This window comes from Chiloscyllium punctatum, chromosome 39 (genome assembly GCF_047496795.1).
Source record: "Chiloscyllium punctatum isolate Juve2018m chromosome 39, sChiPun1.3, whole genome shotgun sequence".
NCBI classification, from domain to species: Eukaryota; Metazoa; Chordata; class Chondrichthyes; order Orectolobiformes; family Hemiscylliidae; genus Chiloscyllium; species Chiloscyllium punctatum.
In genome coordinates, this window is record NC_092777.1 from 62024764 (window position 1) to 62040810 (window position 16047).

General features: G+C 43.0%; 1 protein-coding gene across 2 annotated transcripts in view; it reads right to left on the reverse strand.

Annotated features, from left to right (window-relative positions):
* LOC140464140 (sodium-coupled monocarboxylate transporter 1-like) overlaps positions 1-16047 on the reverse strand; it is a 91241-nt gene that overhangs the window by 37444 nt on the left and 37750 nt on the right. For both annotated transcript variants that reach the window (XM_072558906.1, XM_072558907.1), the window contains exons 5-9: positions 13795-13846; positions 11807-11874; positions 4429-4583; positions 3015-3155; positions 117-246 (exon numbers count right to left, since the gene is read on the reverse strand). In XM_072558906.1, coding sequence (XP_072415007.1) covers positions 117-246; positions 3015-3155; positions 4429-4583; positions 11807-11874; positions 13795-13846 — 546 coding nt within the window. The remainder of the gene's footprint in view (positions 1-116; positions 247-3014; positions 3156-4428; positions 4584-11806; positions 11875-13794; positions 13847-16047) is intronic.

Here is a 16047-nt window from a genome sequence, read left to right on the forward strand (position 1 = left end):
TTATGGGGATCTGAATATAAATTGCAGACAATATATATTTGTTTTACTAATGCAAGAATCAAAATAAAACGCATGTTATAACAAATACATTTAATTTCAAAAATAATTTTACTTACCTCGTCAGTGGAGTTAACTCTGTTCGCTTTTATTGGGTCACAGTTTTCGTAAACAGCGTACATAACTAAACCACATAGGCAGGATATTGTGAACAGAATACAAATACTAATCAAATTCAGGATGACAGCTCTATTAAAACCAAAGTACAGTGTTAGTTATACATAAAATAGGATTCTTTACAACCTATAATACTTACAAAGAAAGGAAGGACTTGCATTTCCATGTCCTTAAGATGTCTCAAAGTGCTTAAATACCAGTAATTACATTTGAAATGTAGAAAAACACAGTCACAGAAAAAAAACCAAAGTGAGGAAGCTACGTCATCTTTGACTGAAGGGTGCGTATTGGCCAGGACATGTTAAACTAGCCCGCTTTTCTTCATATGATGTCACTGGGTCTCTGACAATAATCTCGATCAATCTATTCTGTATCATCAGTAAAATTAAACAAGGAGAAGTCAACAATGTTGTCAAGCAGCAATCATACAGCAAAACTCCGTTCATTGATCCTCATTGTGGATTCTACTGCTTCTCAGATGCTGCCTGAACTGTGTGCTTTTCCAGCACCACTCTAATCTAAACTCTATTCTAAACCATTCCAGACCCAATTACAGTTTTCAAATCCTCTGGGACTTTTCCAGAATCTAAGGATTCTTGCAAGTTTATTACCAGTGCACCTACTATCTCTGTAGCTACTTCCTTTAACAGTCTAAGCTGTACCCCATCAGGTCCAGTGGACTTGTCAGCCTTTAGCCTGATTTGTTTCCCCAATTTATTTTTCTCTAGTACTAGTTATTCCTCACCCTCTTCATCTCCTTGATTTAGTATTTTTGGAATATACTTAGTGTCCACTACTGTGAAGATTGACATAACATATTTATTCAACTCATCTGCCATTTCCTGGCTCCCTAGTGTTATTTCCCCAGCTCTGTTCTCTAAGAGGCATATGTTCTTTTTCACATATTTTAAAAAAAGCTCTTTTTCATAGAATCATAGAATCCCTACGGTGTGGAAACAGGCCATTTGGCCCAACAAGTCCACACCAACCCTTCAAAGAGTATCCCACCCAGACCCATTCCCTTACCCTATAACCCTACATTTTCGCTGACAAATGCACCTAACCTACATATCTCTGAACATAATGGGCAATTTAGCATGGCCAATTCACCCTGACCTGCACATCTTTGGTGGCTTCTTTTTTATGTTACTAGCTAGTTTGCCCTCATAGATTATTTTCTTACTCATTTTTTGGATTTTATTGTTGACTTTTAAAAAACATTCCCTATCTACTGATCTACCACAAATCTTTGCCACATTATATGTTTTCTTTCAATTTGATACTATCTTTAACTTCCCTGGTTAACTATAGTTAATTTATCTGGAATTCTTCTTTCTCTTTAGAATATTTCTTTGCTGTGAGTCAAGAGCTCTTTTTTTACATGTCTGCCTATGTTTATCAACCATGTTTTCTGCTGAATTCCTTCCCTAATCCACTCCAGCTAACTTTGCCTTCATTTCTTTGAAATTACTCTTATTTAAGTTTAGCACAGTTCTTTCCAAACCAATTTTCTCACTCTTAAACTGAATGCTAAATTCTACTTTGCTGTGGTCCTCGAGGATCTTATATTCTAAAATCATTTACTAACCTGCATCATTACACATTGACAAATCCAAAATAACCTATACCTTGTTGAATCCACATATTGTTTGCGAAAACCATCTCAAATATATTTTGAATTCTTCCTGGCTATCTCTATCAATTTGATCTCTTCAGTCAACATAAAGATGAAAGTCAAGCATCTGTTTTACATGCAAACATTATCTTCTGATATATTCTTTGTCCTATAGCACAGCTCCTGTTAGGGGGTCTATAGACCATGCTTATTAGTATGTTCTTCTCTTTGCTATTCCTTACATCCATCCATACGAATTCTATATTTTCTGATCCAAGATTATTTCTTGCTAAAATACTAAGAATCTCGTACGAACAAAGTTACCCCCAGCACCCTTGCCTTCATACCTGTCCTTTCAAAATGATACATAACCCTGAACATTTAGATCCCAGCTTCAATCTCCTTGTAATAATGTCTCCATAACAGCCATAAGGTAATACTTGTTCACTGTGATTTATGCCATTAATTCATTTATACAGTACTAACTACTATAAACATTCACATAAAGGGCCATTTAGGTGTTGCCTTTTTGCCTTTTTAGTTTTTGATCCCTTTTTGTCTCAATTTGTTGCTTTCGGTTTGTATGCTCTGCTCCTCTGTTTCACTCTGGGTTTAATTGTTAAAATAGTTGCTGTGCAGTACCACCCCTCTCCTTTTTCCAGGACACTGAACCCAGTATGGATCAAATAAAGCCTGTTTGACTGAAGCCACTCCTTTCTATCACTGTACAGACACTGGTGCCTTAAGAATTGTAGCCCGTTCCTTTAAGCCACGGATTTAACACCATTATTTCTCCTATGTCAGTTTGCTGTTGGCTCAGTTAGTAACTCTAATAATGTTAACCTTTGGAGGTTCTACATTTTAGTTTAGCTAGTAACCCTTCAAAATTCTCCAGGAGAATCTGGTACCCAGTTAGTATCCTCAATAGCTCAATTTCCTTTAACTGTAACTATGCAAATCTTATTGGAACCAGTTGATGTATTGACTGGTACACTTTGGTTAACTGGGATATGGGTATATCTGCACCATTAGCAGCTGAAGTACATTGAACAATTCAGTTTAGATTTGAAATTTCAGAAGTTTTGTGCCTCATCAGTTCCTGGTTCCCTTGGAGTAAAGGCCTGTTTAAGTCCTTCCAAATTCCTTTGTCTTAACAATTAAGAAAGTGATGGAAAATCATCAAACTGATTTTGCAATTTTGGCATCGCGAATGAGATTAACTTACTTTTTTGCTTCTTTCTCGCTCTTACAAGCCAAGTATCTTTGTACTTGCACTTGGTTACAGCCATATAGCGATATCCATCCAAATAAAGCTCCAAAACACGCAGTCCAAAAAGTGTATCTTTTCCTTGGGTCAGGATCAAAGCTGAATAAAAGATAATTCCCAATTAGTTCACCAAATATAACTTCTTTTTATCTTCTACATATATCTGTTACAAACTCACAACAAAGTACTGGTGTCTGTCAGGTAAGTGAAGACATGATTCCTACACTTGCTTCTGATCAATTATTCCTTTAATCTATTTTAAATAAAATTGATGAGATGTAGGAGCTGCTGGACTGGCTAGAATTTATTACCTAACTTTAATTGCTGTTGCATGGGTGGTTCTAAATCAAGAAACTAGAACTCGTTGTAAGTTATGTTCAAGCAGTGGAGGAGGATTGCTGGACTTGTTGAATGCTGTGCATTCAAAGTTGCTTGTTTTTCATTTCGCCTATTTTTCTGATCAACCTATTCAGGGATGTTGTTACCTACCTCTGGAGCAGGTGGGACTGGAACTGGGGCCTCTTGGAACCAGGGACAGGGACACTATGACTACACCACAAGAGGACCCTATAAACATGTCAGACAGTGAATTAAGGACAGAGCTGAAGATGGCAAGGGCTCATCTGGGATTTGAACACAGGCCCTCAATTGATTTCTCAGTCAGGAGTCATCAATATGACCAAAAATGTCTGACTGTCTCCTGGACAAGTGGACAACTGGGGTGCATGAACATTGTAGGAGCAGGGAGTCACCAAATTCCATAAAGACAGCTTCTTTCTCTCCTTGTGAAGAAGTAACAAAGAATTGGAAGACAGCTAGCTGTTCTCACTCACCATTTGCCTTTAAGCTTCTGCCTTTAACCAGTGACTGAGACACTGAAGTGTGCCAACTGACCTGTGTCTGCAGAAAAGAACTGAAAGAACTTGAAAAGGTCATTGGAGATCAGAAAGATTTTGAAAAAGCCAAAAGGACATCTAACTGTATGCTGAGGTGTGGTGCTACTGAATTGTGTTCCACATTTTTTCTCTTGATACCCATAACACATGTGCTCAGTATCTATATCTGTCTGCATTTAAAAGTGGCGTTGAGAAAAAGGTAGAGTTTAAATTAGAGAACTTTAAATTGACAATCAATATTTTTGTGGTTAGAACTGATTTTTTTGTCATAAATAGCAGTTTCATGTTAAATGCAGAAATGTGGTCAGTGATTTCTGTTATCTGAGTTCATCAGATAGGAAAGCTGAGAACCTTTAAGTAATTTGTTTCAATCATTAACTTTTCTGACACAACCAAGAGTAGCAGGGCTCAATTTTCAGTGCACTTTCCCAAGTGGGTCATGAGACTTCAATAACACTCAATGCAAAGATTCTCACTCAAAAAGATTAGTCCGGCCACCATTCTTTGCAATGTTCCAAATCTTCCCAAAACTTCCAACGTGGATTGATCCCTTAATCAGCACAGCCAGAAGACTAATCACCATAATGCACAGCTGGAATGCATCTGTCCAGACAACAGCTTTAATACCACCCTGGGAAGAAATGACAAATAAAAATGGATTTAGCTCAGTGGCCAAGTGAGAGATGCTAACACTGCAAGTGGCTTCACCATGCTCCTGACAGAGTACCAGTCCAGTTCAATTTTAAATGCATCGATAATTGACGACCTCATTTAAGGGAATAGAATTAGCTATTTGCTCCATGAGCAATTCCTTCTTCCAGGCTTCGTCAGTTGCAGACATTTCTATCTAGTCAATCCCTTTCTAAATTTTACAAACCACAATCAAATCAACCCTTCGGATTCTATATTTTAGGCAATTGAAGTTTAATGCCTCTGATTTTTCATCAGAAACTAATCATTAGAACTCAGGTTATATTCTGGTGAATCTCTGCTGCATTATCAGGTACAGGCTGATTGTAGCAACAGATGAGTTCAGTTCATAAACTCTTAATCCTTGGGTGGGACAAATGATCTGGGAGTTCAAAGTCCACAAAGGTAGCTGGGGGAATTAAATTCAGTTATTCCAATAACATCTTGAATTAACAAGCTGGAATTATTGATGGAGAACATGAAACTACTGATTATCTTTTTTTTAAAAAACTAGTGTCTAGTGTCATTCCAAACCTTTCATGGTTTGGTACATATTTTCCTAACAATGCAGTTGATTCTTAACTACAGATATTTTTATATTAACCTGTTCTGACATGTTATGACACACCACTATAACAAGTGACACTTGAACCTGGGCCTTCTGTCACAGAGTTATGGACACTACCATTGCATCTCAACAGCCTGTCTAATCAACCTGTTAATGACACATCTCCAGGGCAGATAGGATATGAACCTAGATTTTCTGGGGCTCTTAACTGCGCTCTGATATGGCATAACAAGAATAACAGTCTGAATACACCAGCTAACACTGCCCCAGACATTAACACAATAAAAACACACCCAGCCAAGTCAACCCTATAACATCCTTATCTTTAACATCTGAGGACGTGTCAAAAATGGGAGAACTCTAATCAATCTACAGCCCCTGACATAATCATGCTTACAGAGTCATACTTTTCAAATAATGTCAGAATCCCAGATAAATCCTGACTGAGAAAAGATGTAGGAACCTTGGTGTACATCCAGCACTGGATTTCCTCAATATTTACTTCAGATCCTGTGAACTCTCATAGTATTAGGTCTAAGCTGCAAAGAGAAACCCCCTGCTAACTATCACCTACAAACCTCTCTTCATGTGAATAAATACACATTCATGTTAAACACCATTTGAAAGACAGCAGCAAGGACATGAATGCAGTCCACCCGAGGCACCCACTACTGACTGAATTGCCTCAGTCTTAAAGGACCTCTGGATGTATGTTTGCTCACTGAGCTGGAAGACTCATAAAGGACCTCTACCAGATTGGTCTTGCAGCAGTGAGATACACCCTTGACTTTATCCTCACCAATCTACCTGTCTACCTGTCATAGCTGTGTCTACCCATGACTGTGGTGTTAAGAGTAACTACTGTAGAGTCCTTGTGATGTGTGACTCTACATCAAATAGATTACAAACAGATCTAATGTCTCAAAATATGGCATCAAGGCGGCACTGAGAAGCTGTTCACAGCTGTGTTTTGGCATATCCCTCTCCATACCATCACCTTAAAGACAGTGAACTAATTCTTGTTCAATAAAGAGTGTAGCAGAGCACTGAGTATGTCTGAAAATGGGGTGCTAATCTGGTTAAGATACAATGCAGGATTACACAGATAACAGTGGAAACAATATATTATAGTCAGAGCTAATTACTCTCACAATCAATGGATCAGGTTCCTACTATACTCAGTCATGAATGGTAATGACCAGTTAAGTATCTCATTAGAGGAGAGGGTCCATGAATATTTAATCCTCGGTGGAAGGTAGAGTCCAGCACTTGAGCATAAAAGCCAAGGCTGAAGGGCTTTCAAAGATCTTCAGCCGGGCATGTCGATCCATCTTGGTGAATCTCTGAAGACTGTACTGTCGGAAAAGATTTGCTAACGTACGATAGGCCCACAAAAGCAAAATTGGCCAAACTGTACCAGAACACCCAGAATTTCCGAGCAGCTCACAAGCTGGATCAGACAGCACACAGACAAGGGAATACACGGTAAGCTCCCATGGACATGACAGAGCACCACAGATATGTCACAACCCTAAGTGCAGTTTCACAACCCAGCAATACCAAAGCCACACAAAGAGCAGGACAGACAGGCACCAGCAAAGGACATGTTCCAGGAACAGGACAATGGAAGCACCTCACCACTTTAGAAGAGACTTTAACACCTACCTGTGAACCATGATACTGTCAGGATGTTGCATTGCGTGAAGGAACAGGACATTCATCCGATTAAACTGTTTTCCAATTAGCATTCTTGTAACCAAATTACTCCATTTCCAGAAACATTGTAATTTTCCATTTCTTAATCAGTGTCATTGTGCAGTTTTACTATAAAACTGATCTCATCCTCACCTCTGGGAGGAGAAATCTGATCTACCTCTGCAGACTGTCAGTTCTGTGTCAGCCTCATCAATTTCTCCTCCAGTGATATAGCTTGCAATAAACTGTTTGTTAATTTCGCTTTGAGCTATCTTTTGTGATCTCTAACCTATTGGGCAAATTTCTCCTTTGGCGTGAGTCAGCAGGCCCTTTGTTTTTCCCTCTCAACAGGGTAAGTGATACTTACATTTTAAATGTAACCCGATTGGTACCTGGCGGCCAGCCCTGCCCAGCGGCTCAGACCAGAAAAAGGCTGGGCGACTGCGGAGGGTGGCCACCATTCTGATCTGTCTTCATCTACTGTAATTCGGAAATTGAGTAATGACCCTGGCCTGGGGAGGTGAGCATTTGGCTCCTAAATTGCTGCCAGAACTTGCCTGTGGAGGTAGTCTGGTAGCGGGTTAAATTTATTTTCAAATTTAACTAATTGGCTGCTGCTGCAATTTGGAACCTGAGTCGTGACTCTGGTCTGTGGAGGTGAGCATTTGGCTCCATAAATTGTTAATTGACTTTTAAGCTGTCAGGTCTGGGCCCGAGGAGGTCGCCTGTTGGGAAAGTAAGTGAACTGGCAGCCGGTAATTCGGTACTAAACAGCGTGGACTGGGCTTGTGGAAGTCGTCACCCTGTACGAAATTAATTACCTGAAATTTTACAACAAACTTTAATTTGGCCCACGCGTGATTCACCTTGAGTCTGAACTTCTGTCACGAACCTGTTCTAGCCAGGAGAAAGATGGTCGGGCAGAGAAGGTTAGGCACAATACGTGGAGAGACCGCTCATCAAATTCTCGCTTTACTCCTGATAGATCCACAGCTCGAACAACATTGACTTGTACTGTCCTGTGGTTTTGAAGTGTTTGTTTTGGGTGTGTCTGCTTGGTCTGTGCTGCTTTGCCAATGTCAGGTGTCCCACCTGGCTGTGTGTGTTCGGCGCTGAAATCTTTGTTTACTTTGCGGTCAGCGATTACACACTTGAGTAACTTTTAGGCCTAACCTGTCAATCACTCACTGCCTGTGTTCGTTGAGCTGTCTGTCTCTGTTTTTTCTTTGAAACCTAAAATACAGCACTTAAAAATCAACCCAGCACGCCATGGGAGCACGGACATCCACCGTCTGCCGGGAGATGCCAGCTGTGGGAGCTGGGCAACCCCAACCACATGATGAGAACGGCCCGGGGCCGAAAATGAAGAATAGCACCCTGAAAAGGCCTGGTAAATACATAAATTGCAAGAACAAGGTAGGAGATGCTCTTGTTCCACCGGTGTCACTGGCAGACACCGCGCTAAAAGACACAGGGGACAGCCGTTATGTTATCCCCTTCATAAGGGACCTCTACACCTGGTCCCAAGGGAACTGGCCATGTGGGGGTTCCCTCAAAATTGATTACTGGACCGCGGCCATTACAGGGGGGCACGGGGATCCCTCCTGGGACACTGTCTACATGTTGCAGCGTCTCGTGAACTTTCAGGACACTGCCAAACACCATCAGCCCCCTAATGTTAAAGACCACAGCAATAAAACCCTGACTGCAGAGACCCCTACCACCCTGGGCACAGCCCTGCCACCCTACGCCCCGCAATATCCTAAACTTCCCTTACTGGCCCCAGAGCCAGATCTGCTGCTAAATGAAGTGGCTGCCTTTGTTACCAGGCTCGCAGCAGGATACAGCAGCCACTGAGCATTGAGTCAATACCGCTGCCCAACTCAGACAATAACATCAGGCTCATGTGCAGCACGGCTGCTCCCCTGAAAAACCAGGGCACTGAATGCCAGCATTCACTGTGCTCTGGAGGGCCTCACACTGGAGATCCCAGACACCTACTATTCCATGTTGCAGGCGGTAACCGCCCACAGCCCGGAACCCCCTAACCAGTCAAGCTCCTGCTGTGCCTGGTCCTGTCCCACCACCCCTACCTGTGCTCTTTTTGACCCCCTCCTTTCCCTGTTATCAATGGCCCTTTCATCCCCCACTTTATCTTTCCTCCTCTGGGTGATACTGGCTGGTCGCTTTGTCTGTCAGTTTCATTGTACAGCTTCTGGCCCACAGGAACCGGCATCAACATATGCTGCACTCGCAGACCCCCATCTCGCCCTCCCCTCCCTGTTAGCACTCACTGGCCTGTACTTTGTGGGACCACAGGGAGTGCAGCAGAGGTACAGCTTGGCAAGGAACAGGCTGCACTGTTCTGCAATGGCCCGACGGCTGTTCCATACATTCCCCGCATTGTTAAGAGCCTGGGGATCCCTAAGGAATTAGGCCACATGATGGTGGCACCTAAAGGGGCGCCCCCTCCACTTCGTGCTCCTCGGTCAAGCCCCCAGCCCTCTAGTAGAGATTGCCCAACTTGAGCAGAAGACGTTCTGTGTGCGCTGCGCTCCTGCAACACTCCAGGCCACTTTCACCAAGCTAGCCTCAGACACTGCCCCCTCCTATGAGAAGCCCTTATTGCTAGCAGACCTCCTGATCTCACTGTCGGCACAACACCCTAACCACTTAGGCCAAGTGAAGTCCACCCCCACCACACATTGCCACACTGAAACAAGGAGCCATCCTGCCATCTATACGACAATACCCACTGTTCCCAGCAGCCATAAAAGGCATCATGCCGGTGATTGACTCCCTACAGCAGGGTATCCTAGTTCCACCAGCAGGAGCATTAGTGCTACACATGACCAGGTCAAGGCTGTGTTGCCCGCACCCCAATCAGTGCCCATTCATCTGTTCCAACCCGGGGACTATGTCATGATCAAATCACTAGAAAAAAGATTCTCTCTCCACTCGGAGGAAAGGCCCGTACCTGATCCTGATGATGAGCTGGACTGCTGTGAAACTGGAAGGACGGCCTGAATGGACACATACCACCCGCTGCAAGAGGACTCCACAACGAATGACCAGGGACCACACAGAGGAAGACACCACTCCGACCACCAAGGATGGATCCAGCTGCTCGCAACAGCCATCACCATCAGCACCCTCAGCCTGATCTGTCTGACCAACACACTGGGGCTTGCTGGTAAACAAGGACAAGGGGTGAGACATTTCATAATGTGCTGAGACTTACAGGCCAACATCTTCCTCAAAATGGCCCGTGGCTATGCCCAGAGATTTAATCAGACCCACTGCTGCATCTGCACTAGCGTCCCTGTCTACTCTCACGGGAGCATTCCCTTAGCCTCAATCCCCTTAAACATCTCTGACATGGTGGAGTGGTGGCTAGACCCAGACAGGTGCCCTGGAGTTACCACACTGGCTATGCCCAACTACAACGGAAGCACCTCAACACTTTTTAGAAGAGACTTTAACACCTACCTGTGAAGATGAATGGAACCATGATACTGTCAGGATGTTGCATTGTGAGAAGGAACAGGACATTCATCTGATAAACTGTTTTCCAATTAGCACCCCTGTAACTAATTTACTCCAATTCCAGAAACATTGTAATTTTCCATTTCTTAATCAGTGTCATTGTGCAGTTTTACTATAAAACTGGTCTCATCCTCACCTCTGGGAGGAGAAATCTGATCTACCTGTGCAGACTGTCAGTTCTGTGTCAGCCTCGTCAATTTCTCCTCCAGTGATATAGCTTGCAATAAACTGCTTGCCAATTTCACTATGAGCTGTGTTTTGTGACCTCTAACCTATTGGCCAAATTTCTCCGACATGTACCATCATGGAATCTGGTCTTCAGCCAACTCAATGAGACAACCACAAAACAAGTGAATTCTCTCAAAGCAGTGATGGTTATTGGCCCCACAACGTTCTGGCTGTGATGCTGAAAACTTGTTCTTCAGAACTAGCCATCTCTCCTCGCCAAGCTGTTCAAGTACTGCTCCAACACTGGTATCTACCTGATAAATGAATTCCTAACCAGATATACTTTGTTCAGAACTGCCAAGACAAATGACTCAGGGTGATGCACCAGCAGACAATTTGCCATGACCTGCCTTTGGGGCAGAAAACTCATGGAATGGAATAGATTTCCTTGTCCACACAGAGCAGACAAAATCCTGCTTTACTAATGAGCACCACAGCAGGTTCCTTTCAATCATCAGCACAGCAATGGAAGGTGTAGTCAACAATGTCATCAAATGGCTATGGTTCAATCACCTACTGATGTTTTGTCTGAAGCCATTGCTTTAGATAACTGAACCATGAAGTACTTAAAGATTATTCAGGTCATGGCAGGGATGGTGGTGTACCATGACGACTTGCACACATCAGTGGATTGCATGATAGTCCTGGACAACCATAATGAACCAAGTGTCCGCAGGCTGAGTGAAAAGGAATGTGAGCTCAGGAGTCTATGTGGTTTCCTCCTGCTGCTTTTTCTTTTATACTTATGTATTTACAAGGGGAGTGTCTTAGAATCTGTTGATCCTGTGAGCTCTACCAGCCAATTGTGACAGGACGCAGAGTCCTGGGGACAGCAGAAGCTATAAGTTCAGCACCAAGTCATACAACGTCCTGACTTGGGATGCTTCACTATCGCTATGTCAGAATCCTGAACCCCCTTGCTAACAGTGCTCTACATGTACCTGTATCTCTAGGAGTTGATTGGATCAAGAAGGCAGCTCACCATGATCTTCAAGAGCACTTAGGGATGAGCAATATATGTTTGCATTATCACTGACATTACCTTCCAATGAACAAACAAAATAATCCACCAAAATAACTAATTACAATCTAACTGTCAGAAATCTGTAATAATTGTATGTTCTTACCAATGTGGTATACAGTGTACACACAAGTCCTGTTATTACAACTGAAATCCACAAGTCAATTCCGGTAACTGAAAAATAAAGTTATTTAAACATTGAGTTTTTAAAATGCTATTGACTGTCATTATGACATAATTTAAATGGTAGAATTTAAGTGCTCTAAAACTACTTCAGGCATATACCACACATTTTTAGGGATTTTTAAATCATGCAGTTTTCTTACTCATAATACCTAGTCCCTGATTTTATATGCAAATGAATTTGCCAGAGTGCACAGGCTGAGGAGGAAAAACAATTAATGTGCACATGGCCACACCACATGCCAGCTCCACACTGAATTTGCTGCCATGCAGCAGGGCAATGTTTAGCTTCCCTAACCACCTTTGTAAAAACACTTCTACCACCAAAAACAGACATATGGGATCATCGTAAGTTCCTCTCCAAGCCACACACCATTCTGAAACAATATCATCATTCGTTTCACTGCTGCTAGATCATCAAGCTGCAACTCCCTCCCTAACAGTACTGTGTGTTCCTGCACACTAGGGACTGCAGCTATTCAAATAGACAACTCACTACCACTTTCTCATGGGCAATAAAAACTGACCTTGCCAACAATGTTCACAATCTGTAAAAGAATGAAAACAAATGCAAAGCATCATCTAATATGGCATACCAATCTCCCAACAGGAGCTGGGTCCCATTGAGGAACTCCCTACCCTCAGTGCTATTTTTCCAGACCAATGTGTGAGGAAAGGTCATGCCCAAATAATAACACACTGGAAACTTCCCAAGGGACTATCTAAAGCCAGGGAAATGCTGCAGCAATTCTATGATAGAACAGCCATGCAAACTTCAATTTGGAACTTGTTGAGAAGCAGGCAAATCAATGTCTAATCTTTTGGGAAAATAACATACTTACAATAACACAATGCTAAGAGGAAGGCAAAGCATTAGTCATTAATTGTGCCACCTTGTATTTAGCATCATTATTATTATCCACTTAAAGTTTCCACACTGGCCTCAGGGCTCAGCATAGGCAAGGATTTGTGGTGGAATGCTACAGTTTCTTTAAATCAGTCATGCTCTTTTTTGCAATGGGTTGAGTACAAACAGGTAAGTCATCCACCTGCTCAGTCCCTTTTCTAATATTAGTGTTGGACTATGTGGGGGAGCTGAGCTTGTGCAAGTCCTCCTGAGGGATTATAAAGATAATGGGCCTAATACACAGTATGATGTTTTCTTCAGAAGACATAAAATATCTTCTGTTAAAGATGGAAATTGTAGTCACTTATTTTTCTCTTTCAGCCAGACAGATCTCAAGGCACCTCAGATGGAGTGGCCATAGGCTGCTCTGCATCACGTGGGATTATTGGGACAGGTAATGTTGAATCACTCTTGAAGCTCCAAGTCCTGATCATACTACATGCTCCTGCAATTTAGTGTTGGTCCACTTGTGTTTCAGTGAACAGAGATTCTGCTTGATCACACATCGGCTTTGAAGGGAATGTATTAAATTCCTCCAGTGGTCTAATGGATTAGGTATCAGCCTCTGGAGTGGGGATTGTGGGTTCGCGTCTCATCTGGGTCATGTAAGTGCATTATTTGGGCAGGCTAGTTCAGTTCCACCCTCAGGTAACTGTCTGTGTGGAGTTTGCACATTCTACGTGTGTCTGTGTGTGTTTCGTTAGGTGCTCCAGTTTCCTCTCACAGTCCAAAGATATGATTTGGAGTTAGGTGGATTGGCCATGGTAAATATGGGATTATGGGAATAGATTAGGAGGCTGGGTTTGGGTAGGATGCTGCACAGAGTGTTGGTGTGGACTCAATAGTCCAAATGGCTTCTTTCTGCACTGTAAGAATTGTGTCATTTACTTTCATTTTTATATGAATTGACATTTCTTGTAATAGAATTGAATGAACAATAAAAATAAACTCCCAGCAGCATTTATTGTACAACAAATAATGACCAAATAAAATGAACAACTTACCTTGACTTAGTGCAAATGAGGGTGCATATGTCACAAAGCCAAGATAAAAGATCTGTCAAATAATTGAGTCATAGTGAGTGTGACTTTCTAAGAAAACTCAGTAAAATTCACAGAACATATGTCATGCAATTAACAGAAACCTATAAAGAACCCATTTGTCAATAAGTAACACTGATCCCATCAAAAACTTTAAAATTCTAATTCTATTTGCAATCTCATTTATGCATTAAAAGCAAATTATTTAAGATAATGGGAACCTGAGGTGTAGTTGCAGTGTACAGGAGAATGAGAGTAGGAAGGACAGGGACAGTATTTCACATTCACAGGAAGTTGCTGGCAGACAGCAAGCTGGTTTGAAATGTGTCTACTTCAATGCCAGAAGTATCCGAAATAAGATAGGTGAGCTTGCAGCATGGATAGGTACGTGCGGCTTCGATGTTGTGACCATTTCGGAGACATGGACAGAGCAGGGTGAGGAATGGATGTTGCAGGTTCTAGGTTTAGATCTTTCATTAAGAACAGGCAAGGCAATAAAAGAGGGGGAGGTGTGGCCTTGTTAGTCAAGGATAGTATAACGGTGGCTGAAAGAACTTTTGACAAGGACTCATCTACCGAGGTAGTGGGGGCTGAGGTTAGAAACAGGAGAGGAGAGGTCACACTACTTGGAGTTTTTTTATAGGCCTCTGCAGAGTATCAGGGAGTTGGAGAGGATTGGCAAAATTATTCTGGGTAGGATTGAAAGGAAAAGGGTGGTCATTATGGGGGACTTTAACTTCCCAAAATTGACTGGAAATGCTATAACTCTAGTACATCGGATGGATCAGTTTTTGTCCAATGTGTGCAGAAGGGTTTCCTGACACAGTATGTCGAAGGGCCAACAAGACAGGAGGCCACACTGGATCTGGTGCTTGGTAATGAACCAGCCCAGATGTTTGATTTAGTTGTAGGTGAGCACTTTGGAGAGAGTGACCATAATTCAGCTAAGTTTAGTTTCACGATGGAAAGGGAAAGGTACATGCCACAGGTCAAGAGTTATAGATGGGGCAAGGACAATTATAATGCGATTAGGCAAGAATTAGGATGCATAGAATGGGGTAGCAAAATGCAGAGGATACAGACAATGGAAATGTGGAGCTGGTTTAAGGAAGAGGTTTTGTGTGTCCTTGATAGGTATGTCCCTGTCAGGCAGGGAGGAAGTGATAAGTTAAGGGAACCATAGCTCACTGCAGAAATTGCATCTTTTGTTAAGCGGAAGAAGGAGGCATATGTGTTGATGAGGCAAGATGGTTCAGATGAGGCGATGGAGAGTTACAGATCAGCTAGGAAGGATTTAAAGAGAGAGTTAAGAAGAGCAAAGAGAGGATATGAGCAGTTTTTAGCAAATAGAATAAAGGAGAACCCTAAAGCTTTCTATAGATATGTGAGGAATAAAAGGATGACTAGGGTAGGAATAGGGCCAGGAGAAAGTGAGGACTGCAGATGCTGGAGATCAGAGCTGAAAAGTGCAGCAGGTCAGGCAGCATCCAAGGAGCAGGAGAATTGACGTTTCGGGCATGAGCCCTTCTTCAGGAATGAGGAGGGTGTGCCAAGCAGGCTAAGATAAAAGGTAGGGAGGAGGGACTTGGGGGAGGGGCGTTGGGAATACGATAGGTGGAAGGAGGTTAAGGTGAGGGTGATAAGGTGAGGGTGATAGGCCAGAGTGGGAGTGGGAGTGGAGAGGTCAGGAAGAAGATTGCAGGTTAGGAAGGCGGTGCTGAGTTTGAGGGTTGGGACTGAGACAAGGTGGGGGGAGGGGAAATGAGGAAACTGGAGAAATCTGAGTTCATCCCTTGTGGTTGGAGGGTTCGTAGACGGAAGATGAGGTGCTCTTCCCCCAGCCGTCGTGTTGCTATGGCCTGGCGATGGAGGAGTCCAAGGACCTGCATGTCCTTGGTGGAGTGTTGAGCCACAGGGTGGTTGGGTTGGTTGGTTCGAGTGTCCCAGTGGTGTTCTCTGAAACGTTCCGCAAGTAGGCGACCTGTCTCTCCAGTATAGAGGAGGCCACATCGGATGCAGCGGATGCAGTAAATGATGAGTGTGGAGGTGCAGGTGAATTTGTGGCAGATATGGAAGGATCCCTTGGGGCCTTGGAGGGAAGTAAGGGGGGGGAGGCGTGGGCACAAGTTTTGCATTTCTTGCGGTTGCAGGGGAAGGTGCCAGGAGTGGAGGTTGGATTGGTGACTTCCTCGTCAGGTCCACACCCCCCACCGCCTT